General features: G+C 50.5%; 5 protein-coding genes across 5 annotated transcripts; 4 read left to right on the top strand and 1 right to left on the bottom strand.

Annotated features, from left to right (window-relative positions):
- Positions 1-319: 319 nt before the first annotated feature.
- Positions 320-1,225, bottom strand: N7477_005903 (type 1 glutamine amidotransferase; the record flags this gene model as incomplete). The annotated part of the gene is made up of 3 exons (XM_056967566.1): positions 320-628; positions 676-902; positions 958-1,225. Coding segments are annotated over 3 exons (804 nt in total), but the record flags the coding sequence as incomplete, so codon positions are not given.
- A 329-nt stretch (positions 1,226-1,554) lies between these two features.
- On the top strand, positions 1,555-3,499 carry N7477_005902 (putative MFS multidrug transporter; the record flags this gene model as incomplete). Its single annotated transcript, XM_056967565.1, has 2 exons — positions 1,555-3,316; positions 3,372-3,499. Coding segments are annotated over 2 exons (1,890 nt in total), but the record flags the coding sequence as incomplete, so codon positions are not given.
- Positions 3,500-5,513: 2,014 nt separating this feature from the next.
- On the top strand, positions 5,514-6,405 carry N7477_005901 (uncharacterized protein; the record flags this gene model as incomplete). Its single annotated transcript, XM_056967564.1, has 2 exons — positions 5,514-5,800; positions 5,853-6,405. The coding sequence occupies 2 exons, from the start codon at positions 5,514-5,516 to the stop codon at positions 6,403-6,405; spliced, it is 840 nt and encodes a 279-aa protein (XP_056822318.1).
- Positions 6,406-6,846: 441 nt separating this feature from the next.
- On the top strand, positions 6,847-7,931 carry N7477_005900 (aromatic alcohol reductase; the record flags this gene model as incomplete). Its single annotated transcript, XM_056967563.1, has 2 exons — positions 6,847-6,918; positions 6,981-7,931. The coding sequence occupies 2 exons, from the start codon at positions 6,847-6,849 to the stop codon at positions 7,929-7,931; spliced, it is 1,023 nt and encodes a 340-aa protein (XP_056822317.1).
- A 931-nt stretch (positions 7,932-8,862) lies between these two features.
- N7477_005899 (uncharacterized protein) lies at positions 8,863-10,704 on the top strand (the record flags this gene model as incomplete). Its single annotated transcript, XM_056967562.1, has 3 exons — positions 8,863-9,205; positions 9,268-9,345; positions 9,404-10,704. The coding sequence occupies 3 exons, from the start codon at positions 8,863-8,865 to the stop codon at positions 10,702-10,704; spliced, it is 1,722 nt and encodes a 573-aa protein (XP_056822316.1).
- Positions 10,705-10,989: the final 285 nt, after the last annotated feature.

Here is a 10,989-nt window from a genome sequence, read left to right as displayed (position 1 = left end):
AATCCTTTGAATTCATAGCTCCCTTTCTTTCTTGTATGGTGCCTTGATTTAATGTATAATATCATGCATGGAGCCGTGTTTGGCTCTAGCATGTCGCACGCCAAGTAACACCGTGGCCGTTCCTCGCGAGAATAGGTTCCGAACTGTTGTGCCGATGAAGAAAAGTGTAGATTCAAGTAGTCTCTAAATTGTCGGTACCACTTGCCAAGTCGTCGGCGTCTAGTCTGTTACTTGATACTCACTTGATATTTGATACATGCGAACTTTGAGCCAGCTCTTTTGCATTTCCTGTGTCATTCGATTTGATGCTGATCAAACCTCAGCATGAATCTTCATTGGCTTCTTCCAGTAGGAATTTAAGGAATGCCGCTCCGATGGAAACACCATCATGTTCGTTACCTGTTCTTCTCAGGGCCTCCTGCGCTTGGTCCTCGCTGAAGACACCAGCCTTTGCCCGACTCTGTATTATCACGTCTTCAATCTCGCCTGTGAATTCAGGGTGTCCTTGAACAGTGACAAAGCGCTGAGGCACATACATGCCCTGTATAGCACATCTCGGAGAATATCCAAGCAAAATGACACCCGATGGGCAGTCATACACAACATCTTGGTGCATTTGTTGAATACGCTGCCTGAGTTAGCAAAGGTATACCAGCACCCAAAGGGACCACATACGATCTTCTCCAGCCCGAACAGCTCCTTCCCTTTCTCCGTCAGATCCATGTCACAAACAGCAAGCTCCCACCCCTGTTCACTTCGTCCAACCTTCGCACCTAGCGCACGGCCCACGATCTGGTGTCCGAAGCAGATTCCGAGAATTCGCACCCGGCTCTGCGATAGTACTTGCTGCGTGAACTCCACTAGACGTTTGATCCACGCGGAATCTTCAAATGAATTGTATTCTACCAGGTCATCAGCGTTGTGTTACGTTGTCCAGTGATCATCAGAAGCACTGACTGGACCCTGTAAGGAGCACAGCGTCGATATCCTCCAACTTCGGGTATTCTTGCGCGTCGACGACGTCCCATTTTGTGATCTGGAGCCCGGTCTCTGGGTCTAAGCGTGGATCGCCTAGCTTCTCGGCGCTGGATTTGAGAAGCGTCTTGAAGATGCCGTAGTAGCCTTCATTGTTGTAGCGGTCGTTGATGGTGGGGAGTGGTGTGTCGCATTCCAGGACGGCGATTCGGAGAGGGGGTTGCATCGTACTGGTGTATGAGGGAACGGGACCTTGTTGCGAGAGTGTTATACGCAGCGATTGTTGAGGCGTCAAAAGACACGCGAGAGCAAAGGCATGAGGGGAATGAAAGCTCGAGTCGGATTATCGATTGTCGATAATTTCTTATCGCGGGATCAGATCCCAGCTTCGCCACTGATCTCCAGCTCGGCATCCTCGTCGATCTCCGGGGCTACCTGCAGGACCTGGCTCGGTTCGTCTGACTTCGGTTCCTGAGACCTGCATCATCCTGGTTGGGGCTCATCTGGTTCGTGTCTGGATTTTAATTTCTTATCCCCTACTTTCGTTGCTTTCTTTCCGCCGCATTTCCCGTGGTCAGAGAGCCAGCCGCCTTCCGCGGTCTGCTCGCCATTCTTACTTCCTTTCTCGCGGTAAATCTAAATTTCACTCCATTCTTCCTCACAATGGGTGATCAAGATGTGCGCCCATCTGAAGCTACTCCGCTCTTGCGAGAAGACTCAAGCCGGGAAAGCACGCAAGACCGAAGCGTGGCCACCGAAGATGTCGAAGCAGGCCCTTCGAGTTTGGATGAAATCAACGAGGTGACTTCTCTCGGTCTCACTCAAGTCACTTCGCCCTCTGGTCTGGAAATCGAACCAAACCTAGAGAGATTGGTGTCGAATACATCTACCAATATCGCCTGCGAGCACGAAGACGACAGCTACGCGGCACGCTTCATTGAAGTATCTCCCACGAAATTTTGGCTCATCTTTTCTGGCGTAATGATGGGCTATCTCATCGGCTTTTTCGACTCGACTCTCATGGCCTCCAGTCATCCTGTCATCACCTCGTATTTTCATGCAGCCAATGCTGCATCATGGCTGTCGACTGCATTCCTGCTCACATCCACAGCTTTCTTGCCTCTATTCGGGCGCATTTCTGATGCATTTGGCCGCAAGCCGGTTTACCTCTTCTCCATAGTCATGTTTTTCCTCACAACGGCATGGTGTGGTCTCGCCCAGAGCATCGGTAGCTTTATCGCTGCCCGGGCGCTGTGCGGAATGGGTGCGGGTGGTGTTTTCTCGATGGGGCAGATCGTGTCTAGTGATCTGGTGCGCATCGAGTATCGCGGGGTCTATCAGTCATATATTAACCTCTGCCTTGGCATTGGCAGTTGCTTGGGCCTTGCGTTCGGTGGTCTTCTTTGCGATCAGATTGGTTGGAGAGGCGCTTTCCTCATTCAGCTGCCCTTTATCTTTATCCTGTTCGTCACTGCATGCAGCACGATCCCGCCGGGCCTTGGAGTAAAACGGGTAGGGTCTGAACGACTGGGTGTCTTGCGTCTGGTTCGAAGTGTGGACTTGACTGGCTCACTGATTCTGATTTTAGCGGTCACGGCCTTGATCATGGGGTTAAATTTGGGTGGTAATATCTTCCCCTGGACTCACCCTCTGGTCATCGGCTCCCTGATCGCATCGGTCATTCTGTCGATTGTGCTCGTGCGATACGAGAGAACTGTCCCTCGGGCTGTTTTGCCAATTGATCTGCTTTCGAAGAATCCTCGCGCCAGCATCGTCTTTGGCAACTTTTTTGGGGCCATGTCTGTCAACACGATGATGTTCAACGCCCCATTGTATTTCCAGGCTGTGAAACTCCTCAGTCCGACTGACTCCGGCTTGCGGCTTGTGGCAGCTTCAATTGCTGTTACTGCATCTAGTGTCGGAACCGGATTCCTGATCACCTGGTCTAAACGCCTGAAGCCCACGATCATCATCGGTGGGGTGTCTATGCTTCTTGGAGGATGTGCCGCAGCCACAATGGGCGTGCACACAGCTCCGGCCCTTGCAATGTTCTGTGTCTCCTTCTCAAGTCTCGGGCAAGGCTTCTCGTTCCCTACTTTGATGGTTTCGATTCTCGCCACAAGTGAACAGGATGATCAAGCCGTGGCCACTACGACCCTAGGTCTTGCCCGTAATCTGGGTTCCGTGATGGGTGTGGCTATCAGCAGTTGGATCTTCCAAAACTCGCTGCTCTATCAGCTTGACCAGAAAGTGACTGGTGCTGAGAAAGGGCACATTATCGGTCTTGTTCGCAAGTCGATTCGTGCTATCGGTGATCTCGATTATGTTCACCGACAAGAAGGTCCGTTCTGTAGATGCACTTTTTTCTTGTTTCGTCTTTTGCTGACTCCTTCCAGTTATCGGGGCGTATGCTACGGCACTTCGTGTCACGTTCATGTCAGCGGCTGTCTGGGGTGCGATCATGTTGATATTTCACTCTCGCCTTCAATTACCCCGCCTAGGGAGTAAACCTCGCATGAAGTGACAAAGTCAAGCGTTGCTGCCTCTTTCCTGGAAATCTTTCTTTTTCGCAATATGATGAGAACATATGCCTAGAGAGCATCCCACAAATCTTACAGATCTCTCTATATATTTCTTCAGTCCACATTCCACATTCTCCCTAATGATACAATCAACGCGTCCTGTGGACTATGCAATCACCAAAGGAAGAAGAGATGTGCGCGTTCGACACCTGCATCCTGCACTATTCGTAATTACCCATTGGGGCAGGTTATGGAGATAACCAGTCGAAGGCGTCCGTGGAGGGTAGGCCCCCACTTTTTTTTCTCGCCCGCCTCCGCGTTAGATCCACAGTCTCGACTCGTCTTCCTTTCTCTTGATCTTGAGTCTCTGCCTTGACATATCGACCGTCTGGACTGTGATTGTGAGATACTTCTGGAAGTGATGGGCTGGTACGTCTGATTCGCCAGGATTGAACCCAACGGCCCGTGAGCTGACATCACCGCGGAACAGATCCTCGAGCCTCTGCCCCTCCGCAATTCTGATCGCTCACGCTTACGATCGGCCGCTGAGGGACAAGATAAACGCTCAGGATCTACTCGGCCTGCCTTCAAACCCTAGGCCTGACCACGCCTTGCGCCGGTTGCGAACATGGCCATTCGAGTACAGCAACGTGGGAGATCTTGTAAATTCGGAACACTTCAGTCAGCCCAGAACTTGGCAGTCCCAGTTGGTGCTGGAGGCTGAGAGGAAAACGAGCGCGTCTTTCCCTTAACCTTGAACAACCGGGCCTTTTGTTCGACCAAAATCCAAGATGAATCTCACAACTCGCTCACAGTCGAAGTCTCAATCGCAAGCCGCGAGCCCAAAGCCAATGACCCCCAAAAGCCAGAAAGCTTCGCCACGACCGTCGAGCGGAAACCGCAAAAAGTCCTCCGAGATAGCGGAAAATAAAGCCAAAAGGGTCCGCACGGGTTGTTTGACTTGTCGCGAAAGGCACTTGAAATGCGATGAGGCCTTGGGCAGATGCCTGAACTGCAGGAAGTCAGATAGAATCTGCAGGCGTGGTGTGCGCTTGAACTTTATCGACATTCAAACAGTTGCGCCTCCGCACATCATTGACCGCGTTCACGGTGCGAAAGTAACATTCCGTGATGACTCGCGAATCATCGCATCAGAGTATGTCGGGGGCTTTGAAAGATATCCACCCGTTCAACCGGAGAGTCCGATCCAGGAAAGGAGACACCTGCAGCAAGAGGTCTTTCAATCTTTGAGCCCCGACCAACTTGCGAGTCTCTTCCAATCAGTCGCTCACTCCTTTGACCCGAATACTTTTGACTTTTCGCACTCCACGGCAGCGGACGTTTTTCTTGGACCTGACGCTTGGCATGAACCTCATCTTCTTCCCGGCGATGAGCTACTCCCCGCATGGGACATCGAACTTCGCAAGGAAATTGGCCACGAAGCAGTACAGCTCTTCCACATTGACCGACCCTGAGCAAGTCCACCTCTTGCAGGTTTTTGTTGAAGAGGTGGGGCCTTGGATTGATTCAATGGATCCCATGAGACATGTGTGTGCCCCTCAGTCTTGACCTATCGCTCATTCTAACGCTGTTTAGTTCACACAAATTTTGCCATTTCACGCCATTGAGGAGCCCATGCTGCTCAAGGCTTTTCTAGCATGTGGCGCTCGGCAACTCTTCCTCTCCAATCCTTCTTATGGGGAAGAGAAAGCGTCTCATTACTATGAGACAGCTACTCAGGATCTAATGGGCGCCATTCAAGATCCTAATCGCGATTCCGTTCTTTGTGCAGCGGCGTCACTGGCCTTGAGCGTGTTTGAGGCACTCTCTCCACAGCAAGCTCCACAGACAAATCACATCGTGGGATCAAGAGCATTGATCCATGAGTGTGGTTGGACGTCCAGGACCCCTGGGATCGGCGGGGCATGTTTTTGGATCAGTGTGGGTATGGAGCTCTTGAGCTGTCTACACCATGGATGGACCCTATCTTGGAACCCCGACGCATGGGGTGTTGACATGGATCTAGACCACATACAACCTTTCGGCAGAGGAGAAGATCTGTGGTTTCATCGCATCCTTTACATCTGCGCAAAGATCACAAACTTTCAGGTCACCATACAACACCGGCTTGCTTCCAATGATTTGCAGGCGAATACTGCACAATTCCACGATTTGGTGCAAGAATGGAATCACTACCGTGCTTGGTGTGATCAGTGGGACAAATTCGTTCCGCGATCGATGAAACCTATTGGCCATGTACAACCCTGGCAAGCTGGCTCTCAGTCCAATTTTCCGAAGATATGGTAGGTTTCACTTACGTTTGTTCTATTTTCACTCGCTCATCCTCCGTTAAAGGCTACCCAAGCGCACGGCGACCCTCTCTGAGCTCTTCTACCACACGGCACGCATACTACTTGCCAAAACTCATCCAATGAAGTCCGACCTTCAAATGGAAATGAAGGAGATGCAAAACGTCCATGCCCATAACATATGTGGCCTTCTTGCAAACTCTAAAGATCGCAGCATTCCAAGTGTATCAATACGATGTTTTGCGATCGCAGCAGAATGTCTGGAGACTCGAGAAACGCAGGAAGAGGCTCTTCGCATTCTTGACACCATCTCCGCTGACAGAGCGTGGTTCACTGAGCCCATAAGGGAGGAGCTGAAACATATCTGGGCGTGGCCTGCGTCCCAACCAGAGACCATGGATCCAACCCAAATGCACAATCAGTCTTACACCTTCGACCCAGCCTTGTCGATCCCAAATGCGTTTGAATTTCCTGCGGGGGTCTCGAACCCACTTTCCAATACAGGCGACTTCTCAATGGAAAATCACCCCTACCAAGAGTACTATGTTGCCCCTCGCCATGAGATTGACCATTACAATTATGACCCTTATCTGATTTGATTCTTCCCCTTATCCTTGGCTTTGAAACGGCTGTTTGAACATGACTTTGTGACTTCTTGACGTCGATATACCCCCATTCAGATACACATCTATATACATGATGCAGATTATGGCGTTTTTTCGTTCACGTTGTAGGAGGAAACCTTCAACGTACTCCTCTCGGGTAGCTCGTAGGTCGTTCATATCCTACTGGGGTCTTAGCTTGGCAACTGTCAACCCGCGGACTTAGGCGGTTAAAACCGACAGCACGTTTTAAGCCCGATATGTCCAGATTATGTAGTGCAACGGATTGTCCAGGACTCGAGTCATCTGAGGGGACTTTTTAAAGGATAGATCTTTCAAGACTTATCAATTCGTGTGAGCCCATCGGTCCAGATTGCACTAGCACCAGTGAACGACGCAGATACTTTGACGACCCAAAGCTGCTTCAACTATAAGAGCATGATGCAGAGATACGCGAAAGATCAGCCACAAGGCTTTTCTAATTGCATTTCAAGAGTGGCTATTGTTGGGGTAAATCGGAACTTCTTCCGGTCCACCTGGGGTTAACCATTCCGTGGCTAATCGAATTGCAGGCCGGTGGCACAGTGGGAAGACATCTAGCAGAAGCGTTACTCAAGACTGGGAAGCACGTCTTGACAGCTATTACTCGTCCGTATAGTACCAATATCCTACCGCAAGGCATGCATGTGGTCCGCGTCGACTACAACGGTGATGACGACGCCGCACTCGTGGAGGCAATGCAAGGGCAACAGGTCCTCATCATCACAATGGCAGTCACGGCTCCACGAGGAACAATCAACAACCTCATTCGCGCTGCGTCAAAGGCTGGTGTTCCCTACGTCCTGCCAAATTGGTTTGGGCACGAAGTCGCCAACAACAGCCTCTGTGACGACAGCATGCTAAGCCCCAGCCGCGACAGCGTACTCGCCGAGATGAACACACTCCCTAATACCAGCTGCATCTTCCTCGTCTGTAACTTCTGGTACGAGTTCAGCTCAGGTGGCGGACCTGATCGTTTCGGGTTCGACTTCAAGACGCGCTCCTTCATACAGTTCGATGATGGCAACGTGCCATTGAACACAAGCACCTGGCCTCAGTGCGGTCGAGCTATCGCCAGGTTGCTGAGTCTCAAGGAGATCCCTGATAGTGGAACCGATCGCTCACCTACGTTATCGCAGTTTGCCAATAGTTCCATCTACGTCTCGAGCTTTCGAGTCACCCAGCTCGATATGTTTGAGAGTGTTAAACGTGTTACTGGAACTACTGACGAGGATTGGACCATAACAAAAGAGTCTGCTGAGCAGTGCTGGAAGAAGGCCCATGCCGCTGTCCAGCAGGGTGACTTTGCACAGTTCCCCAGACAGCTTTATAGCCGCATGTTTTTCCCTACTGCAGATGGGGACTACCAGTCTCGTCGTGAACTTCACAACAAGCTGCTTGGGCTTCCTGTTGAGAGTTTAGACGAGTACACGGCGATCGCAATCAGGATGGCGGAGAATGATGAGATTGTTGGATATCATTGAGAGAAAGGAGACCAAATTTGTAAACCCTCCAAACATGAACCTATAAAGTCGGATGACCCTTGGATTTTGCTATCCGTTCGGTCTTGACGGACTCTGCTATCTGCCACTGGGAATTACTTAATTACTTCACTGACCAGACTTACCTTGCAATTCTTAATGCAGCATACTCGAGCTTTTCAAGCCCACAGACTAGTCGTTGAGAATCCCAGGGATTCTCAGTCAATTGCAATATTTCTGGAAAAGGGGAAACTCGTCAGAGACCTCGACTCGCAGGCACCTAGCTTGAATGCACGTACTGAATTTTTTTTTCTTTCATCTCGAAGTTTGAGTGATAAGTAGGTTTACATGACTCTAGAGTGATCCAGCATGGCCGCCTTTTGAGAACCATATACAGGATACTCCCGATCCAGCTGGGAATGTTTCAGGGGCTCTCTAATCACTTATCGCACGAGCAGCATCTCTGCATATCGGCCTCTTATCCGCCCTGATTCAGAGCCTTGCATGCGCCGCCTTTGTTGGCGTTGCTCGGGCCTCGCGCGAGGGGACCACTTTCCCTTGTTTCCCATTACCAAAATACCCGACTCAAACCGGACACAGATGCCCGTGCCTTATCGGCCACTTGACTTACCCGCCCTAATCCAGCGAGTGGAAAGTCAAGTGTCGGCAAAGGCGAGTTTATCGCTTGGTTGAGCGGGGCGTTCTCCCCGCAAATCCACCGAGTGAAGCTTGTCATTGCTAGGTACATTTTAGTCAATGTGACTTCCTTATCCCTGGGGCACGGCTTGAGCTGGGAGATTGTCTGTGTGTGTTTTTTTGTGTTTGTGTTTGAGTCCCCCAAGGTCGCACTTCCCAGCCTCTTGTCTCACAATCAGTCCCTAACGCTACTCTGTTCAGCATTGTCTTCCTTTTTGCTCGGAAACCACGCCGAGCTATGGACGAGAAACTGAGAATCGACCCTCCCGGCTATGTCCAGGAGGTGAATTCAAGCCTACCTGTCAAACCTCAGGCCCGTGAGCCGTACGATGCGGCCGTATCTTTTGAAGAGTATCACTTCTACGCCAACCAAACAAGGGAGGAGCAGTTGGCTCTGGAGGCGCCTCATTGGAATGTGCTACAGCTTTTCCGGAAGAAGAGCCAGCTCGATGCCCAGGACAATTTACCCGTCACCACGCTGACCGAGGCCGATTTCAGAAACCCTGAGAGACGATTGCAGATCAGCGACGAGGAATGGACGAATGCAAGTCGTGCTTTTCGATCCGCGTCGGCTGGTGCCTGTGAGTAGAGAGTTCTCGGGGTCTGTCCTTGAGTTGTTGATACTTACTGGTGGTCTCAATAGGCTTCTTCCTCATTACCACTGACATTCTGGGGCCTTATGGGTCGGGCTATACCATGGGCACCCTGGGATGGGGACCAGGTGCGATACATCTCGGTGCTGTCAGTCTGGACGTGGGACTAATGGCCCTTCTTGACAGGCGTCGCTTTCTATACAGTCTTTGGCCTGATGGCTGGCTACTCTGGCTACCTAGTATATCGTGTCTTCCTCGGTGTTGACAGCCACGAGTTCCCAGCAAAGAATTATGGAGATCTAGCCTTCCGAACAGTCGGCCGATACGGACGACATATCACGAATGTTTGTCAAGGACTCGGGCTTCTGCTGATCACCGGCCAAGTCACCATTCAATTTGGCGAGAATATTTCCCAAATGTCCAAGTTCAAGCTTTGCTATGCTGTTTGTCCGGTGATTTTCGCCTGTGCAGGCTTCTTCATCTCGCAGATTCGCACACTTCGTGCTTATGGCTGGATAGCCAATTTTGCAGTGTGGTTGAACATTTTCGTCATACTTATGACTATGGGTGTGATGGCAAACTCTCCGCCTAACTATGGGATCGCGACACTCGGGTCTGCAGGAAGTGCTGTCAACAGCGCCACCATCACTCCCGACAAGGCGGGCAATTATCCCCCTATTATTCATTATAACAACATCCCCCCGGATGGTTTGATCGGTTCCATCAACGGTATGCTGTCGGGTGTCCTCGCGTATGCCGGTGTTCAACTCTTTGTCGAATTCTTGGCCGAAATGAGGCGACCTCGGGACTTCATCAAAGCAATGTGGGGCGCCCAGTTCTTCATCTACAGCGTTTACTTGATCTACGGCTGCGTGGTCTACTATCTTCAAGGGCAGTATAGCTTTAATCCAAGCTACCAAGGAGTGAGCTCCTACGGATGGCAAACCGCCGGGAATATGATCACATTGATTGGAGCGCTCATTGCAGGCGGCCTCTACGGGAACATTGGGATTAAGGTCGTCTACAATAACATATTTTTGGATATCTTCAAAGCCCCACCACTCACCACTCGGGTTGGAAAGATCATGTATGCGACTCTGTGCCCGATATGGTGGATCATCGCTTTCGTGATCGCGGGTGCTATTCCGGATTACATGGGCTTTGTGTCGGTGATCTCGGCATCCATGCTTCTGAATCTTACATACAGCCTCCCTCCTCTGTTTGCGCTTAGCTTCGACATTCAGAAAAACGGCATTAGACAGGGGAAGGTTTTGATCCGAGCACTGGACGGGTTGTCAAAGATGAGAGCCTCGTTCAAAGGTATATACGTGGGTTCTTGGCAGGCGGCGTGTTTCAAGTTGGCATCAACATTTGGCATGTTGTTTACTTCCTGGCATCGCTCTCAATGTGTGGCCTCGGAATGTACGCTGCTGTTACCGGTGGGTTTCCCATTTAATTTTGAGATACGCATGTGTTTGAAAGTCTAATGTTTTGTCCAGGAATGATCGACGCATTTACCAAGGACCAGTTGACGTCCTTTACGTGTGTTTCCCCACTCAACTTGAATGCATAGTCCGTTGGATAAGGTTGCGCTTGAAATTTCGAAATGATTCAAAGTCCTGATATATGGCAAGCTTGTGTTGGAAAAATGGCCAGAAGATAGGGTCCTTCACGGACCATTGTTCAATGTATCTAAGGCAGCAAGACATTGTTTCCCAATAACAAACTAAATCCACGCTATTAGATTGCTGCGCCGAAACATGACTAGTCTA

This window comes from Penicillium maclennaniae (genome assembly GCF_028827695.1).
Source record: "Penicillium maclennaniae strain IBT 15551 chromosome Unknown utg000005l:1.0-2652337.0:1.0-2654196.0, whole genome shotgun sequence".
Lineage (NCBI taxonomy): Eukaryota > Fungi > Ascomycota > Eurotiomycetes > Eurotiales > Aspergillaceae > Penicillium > Penicillium maclennaniae.
Note: the sequence above shows the minus strand (reverse complement) of the source record. Positions and strands in the feature narration are given on the sequence as shown.